We start from the raw sequence: 17,419 nt of genomic DNA, 5'->3' as shown, positions 1-17,419 counted from the left end.
CTTTAAGGACTTATTAAGAAACAAACGGAGCACTGACGTATTTTGTGCAAAGGAGATACGGAAGTTGTGTGTGCGCGTGTGTGTGTGTGTTCGGTGTGTGTTCGGTGTGTACTTGCGCTCAAAACTTGTTTTTCTTGTATGTCACAACTCTTGTTGTAAAAATACAACAAGGGTGTTGGGCTGAGGGGGGCGGCCTATTGAGGGCAGCTGGTTCTCATTTCACCAGCGGGTCCGCCCATGCTGTGCCCGGCTGTGTGTGTGAGTGTGTGAGTGTGTGTAGTGACGACAGTTGACCGGGTTAAGCAACGCGCAAGGGCTTCCAACTTGGGAAGGAAAGGCTCCGCGATAATGGGGGAAGAGTAACTGAACTGGAGCTTTAACGGGTGAGGGCGATTTACCACATATTATAGTCCAGGAGAAGGTCCGGGAAATTAGATGAGATGAGAAGTAACCCTTAACTAGAGGAATAATAAAATATATATATAACTTCAGTCATGAACTAAATATAGGCTAGGCTACATGTGATTTCACTAATATAGCGTTTCGTTTTTAAACATGTTTCACATGGTTATATTTATTAAAATGCTTCGGGTGTTTGGGAGGAGTAGAGCCAGTGCTTTCCTCTTTCTGTCAGTTATCAAGAGGCGCTCCTCGGCTTATCGGTTCGCGGCTAAACATTCTCTCGGCCCCTTCAGCCCTACTCATCTTGACATTCGGAAGATTCGTTTGTTCGGATCATATTGGAGATAATTGCTGAACATGCGACGCCTATCTTGTGGCGCAAAAAGGATTTGATGCCACAGGCCAGGTTTGCGGTGTCTTTGACACAGTAAAGGAGTTTAAAAGAGATGCATTCTCTCTAAGAAACGGTTTAACTTGTTAAACTACGAGAGTGTTTTCTAGAGCTCCGCATTAAACATGCCACTATAGTTTAAGTGACATGACAGTGAAAGAGGATGTCAATCCTTCTCATTCCTCTCTCCAATTTCTCATGCTCGTATGTCAGCCCAGTCTCACGGAAATATACTTGACACTGTCACGTCACGTCATTTAATCTATTCATTCGTGATCTGGGACAAGTAATTTCAATTTTCTCGTGCCAAAAGCACAAATTTCAAACTCATTCTAAGAAGAGAAGAAGAAGGCCTAGCTACCTTTTTTCCCCCGGTTTGCCTACAGAGCAGCGCACCTGCATTAAATATATCTGTGAATTGTCACAATTTCTCAGAATCAAATGTGAAAGTAGAAACGAGTGGCCAGAAGCTGTCATATTGTTAGAAATGTGTGCTTTTTGGCACGAAAAGAATTGAAATTACATGTCCCAAATCACGAATGAATAGATTTAATGACGTGACGGTGGCACGTATTTCCGCGAGACTGGTTTGTGTATGTTGTGTCTGGGGTCTGCCTTCCATTCCGACGTACCCCCACTCCGACATTGACGTCTAATTGTCGTAGTGGCTGCAATTCCATTGATTTCAAGCGTCCCATGCAGTCTGTATCCATGGTCGGAGTGGCGGTAGGCCTAGGCCTACTTTACTTTTTTTCAAACGTCCCGCCATTCCGACATGAGGTAATATAAATTGCATTATTAATATTGTAGCCTACTTAAATGAATTAATATGATTATTTCTTAGTTTCATGTATAGTGTCCTACACTGACATTTGTCACTGGGGATAGTCGCCGACCCTTTCGGCTCCCAAACGGCTCTTCATATTAGCCTACCACTTAGGCCTATACCTTTTATAATTCAGCCAAATGTAGCCCGTTTTGACTTTTTCTATACATATAAATTGGACTGCCGATGAGTCTTTTTTGTCCTGCGAAACCATAATAACTGCGCCTCCGTAAAATATACTGTAGGCCTATACAGTTTGTCCTGTAGGCCTATACAGGACAAACTGTATGCAGTATAAATAAATTGATGAGGATCCGATTGTTTGTGTGTGTGTGGGTGTGGGTGTGGGTGTGGGTGTGTGTAGGTATGTGTGTGTAGGCTATGTGAGAGAGAGATTGAGGTGCGTGTCCCGAGTCCCAGCAAAAGCCTAAAATGTCCTGGGGGGTCTCATTTATAAAACTGTGCGTGGGATCGCTACTAAAGGTGTACGTACGCCCAAAAGCCAAGTTTTGTGTGCGCCAAAAAATATTCAGACTTATAAAACCCTGCGTACGCACACCGTACGCAATCTTTGCTTTATAAATCACAGAGTGCCTACAAGTGTGCGCAGCTGAATCAGCTTCACGTTCCGCCCTGTACACGCCCCTTTTTAACCATAAATGGTCAATGCAAATGACCTCATGAATGCGATCTGCATATAAAACAGACTCAGATGCAAGTATTATGTCTTGTCGGAAACAATGGCAGAAGGACTGAGAAAAGCAAAAAAGCCAAATTTCACGGAGGTTGAAGTGGAGACACTTGTGGCTGAGTTGGAGGCCCGAAAAGTAGTTTTGTTCAGCGGTCACGGGATTGGGATCGCCAACAACAGTGAGTGAGTGGCACCATGTTGCTGCAGCAGTGAACTCTGTCAGTAGCACGGAGCGCACAGTCCCAGAATTAAAAAAGAATTGGTCTGACATAAAGGTACATATTTGTATGTACCAATAAATCGGTATGGTCCCTAAAGACCCTCTCCCTCCAAATCCTGCCATTTGCATGGTCCGCCAGAAGTGCCATATGGTGTAGCATTACTACGGCGCTCACCTCTGTATTTGGTTACGGTAATAAAACTGACCGAGAACACCTTGGATAATCAGTTTGTAGTCACCAACGTAAAATGTTCTTGAACATAACCCCTTTTTAATGCCTGATTTATCATGAAAGCATCAAGAGTAACGCGGACAACGATTGTGATGAGGAGTGTGGCCTGGTTTTCCTGGGATTTATTTGACATATGATTATGTGTTTTCAGTGTCACATAAAAATATTATGTTATCGACACATGTTGGACAGATGCTTTATTCCATGCAGTCGCGCCGTCAGTGCAGTGGATGGAGTGACGGGATTAAATGTATAGAATTTATTTTTATTTCCATTCTAAGGAGATGTTTCTGGAGTTATAACTGAGCAATAACGCAGTTGACTTAAATTATTCAGATTACATAGATTTAACGCATGATACGGGTTGAAATTAAGTTTATGAAGGGCGATGATGATAAAACATAATCGTTCTTCTCACTCTACAATTCTTCCGTCTGACTTCAGTTCACCAATTCTCCTTTTCCTCCAAACCATGCGTACGCATGGGTCAGAGTTTGCTTAGGGCTGCGCACATTCTCCGTCAAGTTGTTTTTTTATAGATCACAACCTTGGCGTGGAAAGTCACGTACGCCAATTTCAGCCCCGTTTTGTGCGTACGCAACGGTTATAAATGAGACCCGGTTTCCACCATCCACTATGAAATGTCCCCTTTTGTCCGCGATTACATAGCCAACGTGGTCTTATTGTAGCCCAATCATTAACTAAAAAACACATAGAAAGATTAAAGCATCCAGCATATGATTTCAACAATGCGTGAGGCCATACATACGCGACAGCAGTGGTGTAGTCTACGTGATACGCAGGTATACGCCGTATACCCACTAGGAACGCACCAGGATTTGCGCATACCCACTTAAAAATATGCACGGATACGTATCAATCGTCTTGTGACAGATCTTTCACTTCTGTGTTTATTTTTCGCAAATATCGGTTGGTTATAACTGCAATAAAATACTTTAAGCAGGGGAAGTTATCTCCTACATTCACACATTCATAAAATTCCCCCTGCGCGCTCGCGCTCTGCCCTGTCTCTGTTACGAAGCGCGAAGCTGCCCATGCATCTCTGCACGTAGTTGGCGGGCCGAGCCCCTCCTTCTCGCGTGTGTGTGCGTGTGTGTGTGTGCGTGTGTGCGTGTGTGTGCGTGTGTGTGTCCAGTCCTCCCATATGTGTAAACCACATAACAAGTAGTCAACAGTAGACAATGTTTTAATCCCACAATATCTCCTTGTTACTTTTAGATGAGAACCCCTGGCCAGCCTTTCGGACTGGGTGTCAGGCTAGGGAATTTAAAAACAGGCATCCTTGGTTAGAGTGAAGGGAAAACAAGTTAGGTAAATGTCAGCCAACATACAGTTGGTATACACAATTGAAATTCATAATGTTAATCACTATGCAAATGAGAGTATAGCTAATTCATGGTCATTTTTAAGGTGCAGTAATTTCACACTTTTACACAATTCAATTACTGTATGGTATGTTAGATAACAACATAAGAGCTCAAATTAGAGCAATTGAAAGAGTGAAACATTAGTCTCCTGTCATCTCCTTCTCATAGCCATGGTTGTAAACAGTTCATTAAATTATTTTGCATAGATTTTGTCCTTGTTTAGCATGTGCTATTGCTACTATAGATATACAAAGGACAACTTGTCATTTTTGTCTTCTCTTTGTTCATACTGTTATTAAAACTGATAAACCTACTCAGCTTTCCATGATTGTTGATAATCGTTATAGGTCAGCGGGTTGTAGAACCCTGCGTTGGTGAGTGTGGTGCGACATCCCATAAGTGCCACACACGTACACGTACCGGTGGGACGGGTTTGTACGAGGCTGGGAGGGATTCATCACAGTATACCCACTACAATAAAATAGACTACACCACTGCGCGACAGGGATAATCGTGGAATGCTGCGCAATTTAATCTGCACAGTGGAAGGGGCGGAGATGTTCGCGCATTTCAGAAGCAGGGAGATTACAAGACAAAAATAAATGTATAATTTGCCGTGTGGGTGCCTGGCACTAATGCTCCCGTTGAGCTGATCTTTATTTCATCATGAACAATAGGCTACTTGGACTGACGAGATGAACCGCATGACCGTTCTGGCGTTGCTTATTCCAACGCCTCTCCGCAATTCCACTGCAGCAGGCTGTCGGCAAACAAATCGATTTTGGAGAAAATTCACCCATCAAACAAATACGCGTAGGCTAATTTGAAGAGCGTTTGTCTCTGTGTTCAGGTGATGTTTTCGGAGCTTTATGAGGTTGACGTCTTTCACTCACTCACTCACTCACACACGCACACGCACTTGCACACGCACACACAAAACACGTCATCAGAGAGCAGGGCTATTTAATTGCCGGATCCTGCCCACGAGGGAATATTTACTTGCCCGTTTAGTGGAAACTAGGTAAAAGAAAAGGTTGGGGGATATTGTTTAACAGTCTATGTTTAACGGATTTGCTTTCTATGGGCAAAAGCTGTTGGTTTATTTTTATTGATCCCCTTCGAGAATTTGTGTTGAACGGTGGTTCCAGGGCAGGTTATATTCTCGCCTTTCTCCTTTGTAAAGCATATTGTATTGCCTTGGGCCGATAACTGCGCCCATTCGTTCTGCCGCGGCACTCCAAACAATTAATTTCGTTCCCATATTCGTCCAATCCACTCCAATAGTGGTCCTGCATTGAGTTTAAATCCAAGTCTAACGAATAAATTGTCCAGTTTTAAATTTCATAGAATATTTATTTATACATTCCCAGGCCATGTTAACTAAGTGCACGCCCTGCCCTTCACAACACACAATATCATCACAAGCAAAATTTGCAATTAATCAAATAGATTACAGATAAATAATACTGAAATGGCTGCTTTTTGGTTGAACACATTTGAACGAAATATTTACGATCCCCCAATGTTGACCTGAAGTTGGCGCCACTGATTGATAGACTGTCGGAATGGCGGTAATAATAATAATAATAATAATAATAATAAATTAAATTTATATAGCGCTTAATATGGTACTCTATAAGACGCTTTACATATTGCCCTATCAAAACTATGTAAGACAGACTAGGAAAAAGAAGAAAAACGGAGGTTAAACATGAAGAATAAGGTGGGAGTTAGGTGGAGAAGGCTAGTGTAAAAAGGAATGTTTTGAGTGCAGATTTGAAAGAAGAGAGGGTTGGAGAGACTTTGATGTGGGAGGGGAGTGAATTCCAAAGGGTGGGGGCAGCAACTGAGAAGGCCCGATCACCCCAAGTCCGACGCTCAGTCCGTGGAACTTGTAGAAGGTTGGCAGAAATGGAACTTAGGAATCGGGAGGGGGCGCGGTGATGGAGGAGGTCGGCAAGGTAGGGGGGGGCTAGGCTGTTGAGGGCCTTGTAGGTGATGAGCACGATTATGAAGTTGATTCGGTGTTTAATTGGAAGCCAATGGAGTTCAGGGAGGACAGGTGTGATGTGTTCTCTGGAGCGGGTACCAGTGAGGAGGCGTGCAGCTGAGTTCTGGACATATTGAAGTTTTTTGAGGACTTTGTTGGTGGTGCCGTAGAGAAGACCATTGCAGTAGTCAAGCCTGGATGAAATGAAAGCGTGGATGAGTGTCGCAGCAGTGGTAGTTGACAGGTTGGGTCGGAGGCGGGCGATGTTTCGGTGGTGGAAAAAGGCAGTTTTGGTAATATGGTTAACATGGGGGAGGAAGGAGAGAGTGGGGTCCAGGATAACTCCAAGGTTACGGATTTTGGTGGAGGGGGTGATGGCGGAGCCGTCAATGTTAAGGGTGAAGTTCAGAGTGGAGTGAGTGAGGGTGTCAGGACCAATGATGAGGATTTCAGATTTGTTGGAGTTGAGTTTGAGGAAGCTGTTTTGCATCCAGGTCTTGATGTCAGTCAAACAGTTGGAGAGGGTTGAGAGGGTGGAAGGACTGATGGTTTTGGAGGGGAGGTAAAGCTTAGTGTCATCGGCGTAACAATGGAACCGGAGTCCATGGTGACGGAGGATCTGACCAAGAGGAAGCATGTACAGAATAAAGAGGAGTGGACCAAGCACAGAACCCTGGGGGACACCGGGGATGAGAGGAGTAGTGGCTGATTGACAGTTGTTGATGGCGATGAATTGATGTCTGTCGGAGAGATAGGATCCGAGCCAGGAGAGGGCGGTGCCAGTGATGCCAAGGGTGGATTGGAGACGGGAGAGGATAATGGAGTGATTGATCGTGTCAAAGGCAGCACTGGGGTCAAGGAGGATGAGGATATTGAGGGAGCCAGTGTCAGAGGATAGCAGAAGGTCATTGGTCACTTTGAGGAGGGCAGTTTCTGTACTGTGTTTGGAGTGAAACCGGATTGGAAGAGTTCAAAAGTTCGGTACGAAAAGGTTTTGGAATGGGGGCATGTAACCGTTGTCTTTGTCTCTCTAGGAGAGGAGCACAGAGTCTGCGGTGGTCCAATTAAATCCCCCTTTGAGAGCCTCCTAATTGGACGAGGCCCCGCCCACGTTTTCTCCATACCCCTGTGGCTCCGCCCCTCTGGGAATCACCCAACGGGGCCCCCCCTGTCCTCTCCTCCTCTCGCTGAGACCGCCCTCCACCCCCCCTCAGCGGCCCCCCATGCACCGGGGAAGGCGGGGGCCTCAGTGGACCGCTAGCCCCGCCGGCGGCCTGTGAGCAGCGTGCGGCCGGGCGACGGCGTGCCATGGCGCCCCGGCTGCGCATCTTGTTCGGCCTCCTGGCGGCCGGCAGCCTGCCCCTCTTCTACCTGATGAGTGTGAGCCTGGAGGTGTGGACCCCCTGGCACATGGACCTCCTGGGGCGGGCCTGGTACGCAGCCAGCCCCTCCCCCCCAAGCAGGCAAGTCGGTTAAACTACCCCCACACACACGGGCACCCCACCATTCTGGTTCACACCAGGAGAACAGGCTGGTGACTTCCAGTGGGACGGCCTCTGGTAGGACCGGGCGTGTTGGAGCGTTGGGGCCAACGCAGCAGGGCGGGGCGTCCGTCTGGTGGAGGTCCATCTCCAGACAGTAAATGACCGGTCGGGGCCAAGCCGCTCATTTGGCGAGGAGCCGCCGGTCTCAGTGGGCTTATGGCTGAAGGCATGCAGTGGCAGCTCTCTAATCTTGTTGATCACAACGCACTGTATGCGGGTTGTAAAGGTTCATAACACACGGTCTCCCAGTGTTTCTTTGCTCCACTGGAACCATTACTTGTTGCGTCACAGGGGACGTACCACACACCAACAGCACCATTGTTATCTGAGGCTGCAGCTGCCCTTCTGTCAAATGTGGGAAAAACAAGATGCTCAGTTTGCTCCCGGTGTTTAAATGTACAAAGCCACCATCCTCTGAAGAAAGTCATCAATGAAAACAGAAGGAGAGGGACGGGGACGGGTATGAAGGGAGAGCAGCAGCTACACTGACGTGTTCGTTTTCTAGTGGCCTCTGGTTGAGGCTGGGTTGTTGAGGGTCAGAGGGTTCTGCATATTTCATGTAGCGTGTGTCTTTCTTTGTGGCTGACATGTGATACAGCACAGCTACGATGAAGAGGATGATGTTGAGGATGACTCATTGTCATTGTTATGAAAGAATTAGAGGTGAAAACATTCAATTTAGTTAGTTTAACCGCCCTGTTGTATATTTATCCTGATAACAGCTGATCTCCTATATCAGCGTTCTTCTATACCATACACATAGGTTCACTGGGATGTTAGGGAAGGCAGTCGATATGGAAGTCATATGGCTTAGATTAAAGAAGCAGACGGATGCAGACGGATTTCCACCCGCTCAACGACTTATTTTTTGTATTTTGCCCCTTGCAGCATTCCAGGAGATCGCCTGGGGCCCCTTCGGCTCAACAACAGTCTCTTTGGCCAGGACCCCGGGGCCTCCAGTGTTGACCCGAGCAGTGTGGCCCCAGACCCGTCCAGTCCGGGACCAGCGCCATCCACCACTGCTGCCGCCGGCCAGCCGCCGGCCAGGGGAGCGAGGGTAACCACGTCTAGACCAGCCCCCATTGAGCCCACTCCCAGGGTGCCGGCCAGGGGACCGAGGGTAACCACGTCTAGACCAGCCCCCATTGAGCCCACTCCCAGGGTGCTGACCTTCGAGGAGGCCTACATTGGAGATACGTACAGCAAAGAAGACATCCCACCACAGACAGTGAGTCCCCCCCCCCCCCCCCGCCATTTGTCCAATGTCCAATAGGGCAGCCGCAGCTCAGGAGGTAGAGCGGGTTGGCTGGTAACCGGAAGGCTGCTGGTTCGATCACTAGTGTCGAGGTGTCCCAGAGCAACACGCCTCACCCTAACTGCTCTGGGCAGAGAGGGGGGGCGCCCCCTGTCTGTATCAACTATACTATAGGGAGGACTGTATCAGCATGTTGTTGGAACTGCACCAGGCCGTTTCTCGAACCAGCAGAAGGTGATCCCTGCATCCTCTTCAAAGATGCAGGGATCATCAGATATACCACACTATAGTAAGGTAATGATTCCATTAGTGTCCCCTATCTGCTCCCCCAGACCTGCCCAGATTCCATCGCCAGGAAGTGGTCGTCATCCGGCTTTAATGGAAGTTTCCTGGGGACCGTTCCGGTTCTCCAGTGGGCCAAGGACGTCACGCTGCACCAGCACCAGCGCCTGAAGCAGTTTCACGGAGCCTACGGATGGTTCTCGATGGATTATGACTGTAAGAATTGTTTTTCGTACTTTGTTTCGATCCGTTCGCACAAAGAAGTCTTCTTCAGCAGAATATGTTTGCAACGAAACGGGAAAAAAGGCCTAAGCTCCGCCCCTTTGCAGTTTCTGTTTCCTGCACATGCTCTGTGCTGTCTCCAGAGGTTCTGCTACCACATGGGACTGCTGGATCCCTGATTGTGCACAACCCAATGTGGGACTGTGTTGCCTCTCGCTACATGAGCCTGGCCCAACCAGGCTCATTCAATCCGGCCCCCTAATAATCCTCCTGTACAATTGGCTGACTCATCAATTCCCTCACTTTCCACCTCAAGCTGGTGTGTGGTGAGCGTTCTGGCGCAGATTGGCTGCCGTGCATCACCCAAGTGGGTGCTACACACTGGTGGTGGTGAGTTAGGTCCCCCCCTTCTGTAAGCGTCTTTGGGTCATTGAAAAGCGCTATATAAATGTAATGAATTATTACATCAGAAATGAGCGATTATGTCTATCAGAGCTCGATACTCGGTGGCATGTGGCTCATGAGGGAGAGCGAAGGCTGGTGACCGGAAGGTTGCTAGTTCGATCCCCGGCTCCTCCGAGTGTCGAGGTGTCCCTGAGCGAGACGCCTCACCCTGACTGCTCCAGACGAGCTGGCTGTCGCCCTGCGGGGCTGACTCCGCCGTCCGTGTGTGAATGGGTGCATGAACGGGTGAATATGAGGCAGTGTTGTGAAGCGCTTGGAGTGGCCTCTGGTTAGAAGAGAGCTGTGTGAATGCAGACCATCGCCCATTTACCATCACCACAAAACGCGTGGTCCTGATCAGGAGTGATCTGGCAGAATGACATGAAGCGCGTCCACCTCTGAACCTCCTCACTCCTCCTCCTCAGCGCTGAAGGCCTCGCTCTCCGTACTCAACCTCACGGCCAACCACCAGATGTTTGACGACTGGGAGCGCCGACGGAACGGCTCGCAGTGCATCCGCTGCGCCGTGGTCGGCAACGGGGGCATCTTGAAGGACTCCGGCAAGGGGCCCGAGATCGACGGCCACGACTACGTGTTCAGGTAGCCCCCGTCTCCCCCGTCCCCAAATAGCTATAGAGTGTGTGTGTGTGTGTGTGTGTGTGTGTGTGTGTGTGTGTGTGTGTGTGTGTGTGTGTGTGTGTGTGTGTGTGTGTGTGTGTGTGTGTGTGTGTGTGTGTGTGTGTGTGTATCCATATCTATATTAATATCTCTAACTCTTCAGGACGAACGGGGCTATCCTTGATGGTTTCCAGAAGGATGTGGGCACCCGCACCACCCACTACACCTTCTCCACCAACACTATGAGGAACTCCATGGGGAGCTACCGTAGCGCGGGCTTCAGGGGGCCACCGGTGTCCAAGGTAAGAACCACCCCCCCATGGCCATCACAGCACCCCCACCGCCACCAACACCACCACCCCCCCCACCCCAGTGCCAGCGTTCTGCAGGCTCAAATGACCCTGTTGACTCATAACATACTAGCAGTCAACAAAACTTGGGCACTGCTCTTCAACCCATTATTATTTGTTTTTTAATCTTGAAAGTTTGCTGAAGGTTATGTTACTGCCGTCGGAATCCTCATATCTGCTTCTCAACTGACGGTTTTTTTCATGTCTGTCTGTCTCGGTCACTCTGTCTGTCTCTGTCTCTCTGTCCGTCTCGGTTGCTCTGTCTGTCTCTGTCTCTCTGTCCGTCTCGGTCACTCTGTCTGTCTCTGTTGCTCTGTCTGTCTCTGTCTCTCTGTCCGTCTCGGTCACTCTGTCTGTCTCTGTCTCTCTGTCCGTCTCGGTCACTCTGTCTGTCTCTGTTGCTCTGTCTGTCTCTGTCGCTCTGTCTATCTCTGTCATTTGGACTACAGGAGACGCGTTATCTCTTCCTTCCTACCAGTTACCGGGACTACCTGATGGTGAAAGCTGTCTCCACACACACACCGGTGGAGCGAGGCCAAGATAAATCCAAAACGTAAGCGTGTGTTAGTGTGTGTGTGTGTGAGTGTTAGTGTGAGTATGTTTGTGTGCATGTGTGATTGTGAACCTTTCTAATGAATAAAAAATGTTGTATTACCATGGCTCTATCGTGTATGCAGCATGTCCGCTCTAAATAGCTATGAGTTAAACCAAAAAGGGGCAAATTAGGATTTTTGCAATTCTAGAATGACCATCCTACAATTAAAGGGTAATCCTGGTGTAAAATGGGTTTGGGATATGTTTTGTATGATAACGAGTTGAAACGTTCGTTTTGGAGCACAAAAAACGCACATAGACGCTTTCTTCAGTTGGCTGTTTTTAGCAGATTCTATCAAAGCACTATAAACTTGGAACGATGGGGGCACTGGTTATGGTAAAAACTCAATCGCTATTTTTAACCAGTTAAAAGGCTATAAGTAGCCCTACACTTCTTTGGTAGTATAATAAGGTTCTTAACATATAAAACAAGGCATTGAGAACTTTGTAAGTGTACAAATTGTTAATTAAAAAGGACATTTTAATACACACAATACCATCAGTAGATCCCTGTTGACGCCATTTTGTTTTTAAGACTCGATAGGTAGTACCCTATAAAGGGGTAGTTCGGAATTTTGGACATAGGGCCTGATTCCCAAGTGAGCTTTGGTATTCTTTATCACTGGAGACAGTTTTCAACCCATTTCATTCAGTCTTTCTAGTTGCAGAGTTCGCTGGTGCTAGGCTAGCGCACGTCAACGGGCAATGCTAGCCTGCTATTAAAAACAGTGTTACCCACTCCACAGTACACCCGAGGTAAATCAATTCTAACGACAGACTATAAATTTAAATGTCTGTTGATAGAAAAATGTTAGAAATAAAACCAACCTTGCATTGCATTGCATTTTGAGGGAATTGCTGGGTCACAGCAGCAGTGTTATATTCCTGGTAGTAGGCTACGGCAGCGGCGGACTGATACCTAGGTTACCGGCTCTAGTTTGTTTACCTGCCGCTGTCATTGCTACAAACGCTGAGTACAGTGAACGAAGGAATTCTATTAGCGTATTCAATTCACAAGATATGGCCACGTTTGGAGGACTTAGCGATGCATTTGCTTTTGAAGACGATTATGAGGAATTTGTTGTATCCAACCAACCGTACATGTACGAGCCGGTGTTTTGATGTCCAAGCCAGCAGCAACAAGCCACAGTTGAGTCCTTCCTGGATCTCGCACTGGAAATTGGTGGAAACTTTGTGGTGCCCATCTGTAGCGTATATTTCTACAATTTCTAAAAGCACACTGAACCACCATGTTGCCTTGTCGTTCAATTGCGCTTCTGTCCCACGCTTCTCTGTTTACGTTCTTCTGTCGTGATTCGGTTACAAAACTAACCGGCGCATAGTAAAATTCCTCTTCTGCTGAGAAAGTAGTCCCTCGATGATTCATGCGATGCAAGGTTAGTTTTATTTCTAACATTATTCTATCAACACAGACATTTAAATCTATAGTCTGGCGTTATAATTGATTTACCTCGGGTGTACTATGGAGTGGGTAACACTGTTTTTAATAGCAGGCTAGCATTGCCCGTTGACGTGCGCTAGCCTAGCACCAGCGAACTCTGCAACTAGAAAGACTGAATGAAATGGGTTGAAAACTGTCTCCAGTGATAAAGAATACCAAAGCTCACTTGTGAATCAGGCCCTATGTCCAAAATTCCGAACTACCCCTTTAACATCACTTGTGAATATATTCAGCCCCTCAGTTTTGTCTGCTTCTGTTTTGTGTTTCGGCCATTCTTTGTAGTTGTCAAGGTCCGCCCCTGGTTTTCCCGTTCACCTGCCTGCCACCCTGATCTCCCCTAATTAACCCAACCACCTCCACCTGTGCTCCCCCTACAACAGTCCTCTCCTTTCACTCAGTCCTTGCCAGATCGTCTCTAGTTTCATTCAGAGCTTTCACGCAACTCCCGATTGTCTTGGTCTACTCCACTCTGCCTGTTAACGAACCTTCGCCTGTCTGGCGTCCTGCCTGCCGTCCAGTCCCTGTCGGTCTGTCTGCTCCTCTGTCCCCGTCTCCTGATCCACCTGCCTGACTTCCTGTTATCAACCCTTCGCCTGCCTGACCTCCCGCCCGACATCGAGTCCCTGTCGGTCTGTCTGCTCTCCAGTTCCCGACTCCCAATTTGCTCTTCTGCCCTGCCGTTGCTATCTCCTCGTCTACTGACCCACCGATGATTCCCTGCCCACCTGTCTGTGACTTTATTGTCTGCTCTCTGCCTGCCCGATCCTTTACCAAAATAAATCCTTGAACTGTCACTTGGGTTCTGCCTAACCCCCCCCCCCGTTACAGTAGTAGTAAACTGCAAAATTGCATTTCTTATTCCCGATAATTTGCGTTTGTTTTCTTTTCAAAGTCCACCAAAGTACTTCGGAGAGGACGCGACGGCGGAGAAGCTGAAGATGCTTCACCCAGACTTTGTCCGCTACCTCAGGAACAGGTGAGCCAGACGATACAATAAACGACCAAACAGTTGAACAGGCTGAGGGTTCAACTTGAGTGGCGTTGGGGGAGGTGGTCTGAGTTCACTGGAGATCTACATGGATGGACAGAAGTGTTTGTGTTTCTAATGAGTGCTGTCGTTGGGAAGAGGGCGCTGTAAAATGCGTCTGAGGGCAGATTTTCTCCCATCTGCCCACACTGTCAGCCCCTTGCCCCACCCATAGGGGGCCTCTTACACAATGCACCATTCTCTTTTTTTTAATATTCTTTTGTATTCTTCGATTGAAACCCATCTGGTAGGTTCTTTACAGCCCAAACACTGAAGAAGAGATACAGGGAAATCTTCCGTCCGTCTACGGGATCTGTGATGCTTCTGGCTGCTCTGCACACCTGTGACCAGGTAACCAGGTTACAAAGGTGTTCTAACCATGTAACTAGTTACATAATAACCATATCTCCACTGAACTTTGGTTCCCAATATAATTAGTTATTATCATAATCAAGTGTGCATCCAGTCATAAACACCCTTTTTTATTATTTTCATTATGAGGATAATATCAACTCACAAGGTTGTCAACTGCTCCATGACCCTAACCCTCGTGTCTAAGATGGATCTTCTTTGTGGTTTATGATCATCTTTGCCGTGCAGGTCAGCGCCTATGGCTTCATGACGCCCGACTATAGCAAGTACTCGGACCACTACTTTGACAAAACCTACCACAAGGTGATATTCTACGCCAACCACGAGTTCCGCTTGGAGCTGGCGCTGTGGCAGCAGCTGCACAAGGCTGGCCTCATGCGGCTGTTCATGAGACCGCCGACCACGGGGAGCCCCCGACCAGCTACACACGGCCCCCAGAGTAACGGGACGGGGTAATCTGGGGGCCGGAGGACCTGGCGTTTTTAGGACCGATTGGGAAAAGAACACTGAGGTTTTTTTTTTTCCTCAAAGCTTTTTTTTTTAAGATTTTTATTTGGTGAAGGGCTTTCCGTGTACGCAGTGGCGGTTTTGGGCACGGGCGAACCAGGCAGCCGCCCGGAGCGCCATATTTGTGGGGGGCGCCAAATCACATGGGGGGGGGGGGGGGGCGCCACAAGCAAGCAAGCAAGCAAGCAAAAAAAATTGATTTTCAATGAAGTACGTAACATTGTGTGGGGAATTAGTATTGTGGCGCCCCCTCTGGCTGCAGGCGTACACCTGCTCGTTGATACGGGTCCGTGCACAGACGGAATGAATCAGGGAACATATTTTTTATACTGTTGAAGGACTTTCTGGGGATGAATCAATGGGTGATTTAAGGGCTTAAAACTTAGACTTGCATTGTGAAATTTCTGACTGTGATTTGGATTTCTGAAATTTGTTACCAGGTAAAAGGCTGACCTCCAACCTGCTGGGGTTAACAAAAGTTTCAAGTATTGTCTCGTCATCCTTTTTGTGTTTGGTTGGAAGAACAAGAATAGCTTTGAGGACGCTAAAAACAAACTCCATGGGGAGTTACCCCTGGCTGAGGGGTGCGTGACAAAGATCTGCTGCTGACGCTAAGGACAGTATGAGGAAAGTCTGGCATATCCCTAATGCTACTTGGAGCATCCCCAGCTGGATAATGATCTGTCTCTTTACCTGATGGCTCACAGTTTTGAGCCAACAGACGATCCCTTAGCTCCCGGAAATCTGTGAACACAAGAGCTACAAAAGGAAAGAAAATAAAAGTATTACCGTCTATTCACATTCTGAGGCTAAATGTACTATTGCCGTACAATATTCTACAGCTAAAATCATACATTAACATCTCAATGAAGATAAATCACAATTTATATTGCAATCAAGGAAAATCACATTAAAGTTTTAACCCGTAAGGTTGGTAACCACCTCTGATAGAGTACCATAGCTAAACATATTTAACACTTTGTCACATTTGGTAGTTCGAACATCTATATTGCAGTCACTGTAAAACAAATGCTGCATTTCTTCATACCAGCAATCATATTTTACAGAGAAAATAACCCTCCCAGACTGACCGCATTGAACTAATGTAGCAGCCTAGTTCGCCTTAACACAATCGAATAAACTCAGTAAAACTATTAGAAAGACCACAATGCAACTAAACATTAAACAACAAATACAAATAAGTGAAACCTTGTGCCCTTGTCAGCCAGGTGCTGAATAAGGAAATAGGGAACATTTTCTGACGTTTTAAAAGCACACTTAATGATCTACCCGAGTTTCCAATCACACTTTTCAGTTTCCCGAAAGTCTAAGATGATAAACATAAAAAACCAATGATCACAGAATGCCGAGGTAATTTGCACCACCCAAACCAATTCACGTCAACCGGTTTAATGTCTTTACGACTCTGGCTGCATTCATTCCCTGTGGAGCTCTGATTTATTTACCACACCAAATGTTAATAATCAAACATATCACCATCCATTCAATCCTTTGCACAGACGTTTGCCCTGGTTGTACCGATGCCAAATATCATCCTACCACCACCAGAGCCGGCCCGTCCCCAGGGTCAATGTCCACAGCCCTCAGCGCTGTGCAGCCGCCCCTCCCCGTCTCCCTCCCCCCAGGGACGTCGTTAGGCCTATTGTGGGGGGGCTAAGCCCCCACAAGACGTTCAAAAGCCCCCCCTACAATTTTTTATTTTTTTTTTGTCATGTAAATTGTAACATGCATGCACTTAACATAATAAGCCAGAATATGAGTTGAATGGATACATTTTCTAACCTATTTCCCGGAACTCAACCCAATATGTAGACTTAATGTAACGGGGGGGTTAGGCAGAACCCAAGTGCACGGACAGACGACAGTTGAGGACAGCTTCAAGGGTTTAATTCGGTGCAGGATCGGGCAGGCAGAGAGCAAACAGTGGGCAACGGGAGGGCAGACAGACAGGCAGGCGAGGGAGGGACCTGACGACAGGCGGGTGGTCAGACAGGCGAGGGGTCGACAACACGCAGGATCAGCGTTGTAGACAGTTCAGGAGTTACGGGAAAGCTCTGTGAGAACGAGAGACGATCTGGCAGAGACTGAGTGGAGAGAGAGGGTTCATATAGAGGATCACAGGTGGAGGTAGGGTTACTTAGGGGAGGTCAGGGAGGCAGGCAGGTGAACGGGAGAACCAGGGGAGGACCATGACACTTAAATCTTACCAACTCTTACATTTGTTTACCTTATTTATATTTTTAAAAAGGAGGACATCCTGAAGACTCAGGAGAGGGAAGCAGGAGGTCTTCAGGCAAGTAAAGAAACGAGAGTGAGCCAGAAAACCGGCCCTGATAGATGCTCTGCTGTACTTTGTACTGTAATAAATGATGAATTAAAGAACCACTTTAAAGATGTGATGAAAATAAATTGGCACTTCAGACACTGCTAGGGGCTAAGCCCCCCCAGCATCTAAATCCTAGTGACGGCCCTGCCTCGCCCCCTCTGTCATTCCCTTCTTCTGTCTCCCTCCTCTCCTCTCTTCTGCTTAACTCTTTTTACTGTTTAAAATGCCCAGTTTTCCCCACAACGTCAAATCAAT

At 47.3% G+C, this 17,419-nt stretch overlaps 1 protein-coding gene across 1 annotated transcript; it reads left to right on the top strand.

The window, feature by feature from the left end:
• The first annotated feature begins 254 nt into the window (after positions 1–254).
• LOC130371152 (alpha-N-acetylgalactosaminide alpha-2,6-sialyltransferase 2-like) lies at positions 255–14,953 on the top strand. Its single transcript, XM_056576819.1, has 10 exons — positions 255–383; positions 7,175–7,603; positions 8,573–8,912; positions 9,272–9,437; positions 10,313–10,487; positions 10,669–10,807; positions 11,305–11,408; positions 13,804–13,887; positions 14,190–14,289; positions 14,539–14,953. The coding sequence occupies exons 2-10, from the start codon at positions 7,449–7,451 to the stop codon at positions 14,764–14,766; spliced, it is 1,491 nt and encodes a 496-aa protein (XP_056432794.1). The 5' UTR covers positions 255–383; positions 7,175–7,448; the 3' UTR covers positions 14,767–14,953.
• Positions 14,954–17,419: the final 2,466 nt, after the last annotated feature.

This window comes from Gadus chalcogrammus, chromosome 18 (genome assembly GCF_026213295.1).
Source record: "Gadus chalcogrammus isolate NIFS_2021 chromosome 18, NIFS_Gcha_1.0, whole genome shotgun sequence".
Taxonomy (NCBI): Eukaryota; Metazoa; Chordata; class Actinopteri; order Gadiformes; family Gadidae; genus Gadus; species Gadus chalcogrammus.
This window is presented reverse-complemented; position numbering and strand designations above follow the sequence as displayed.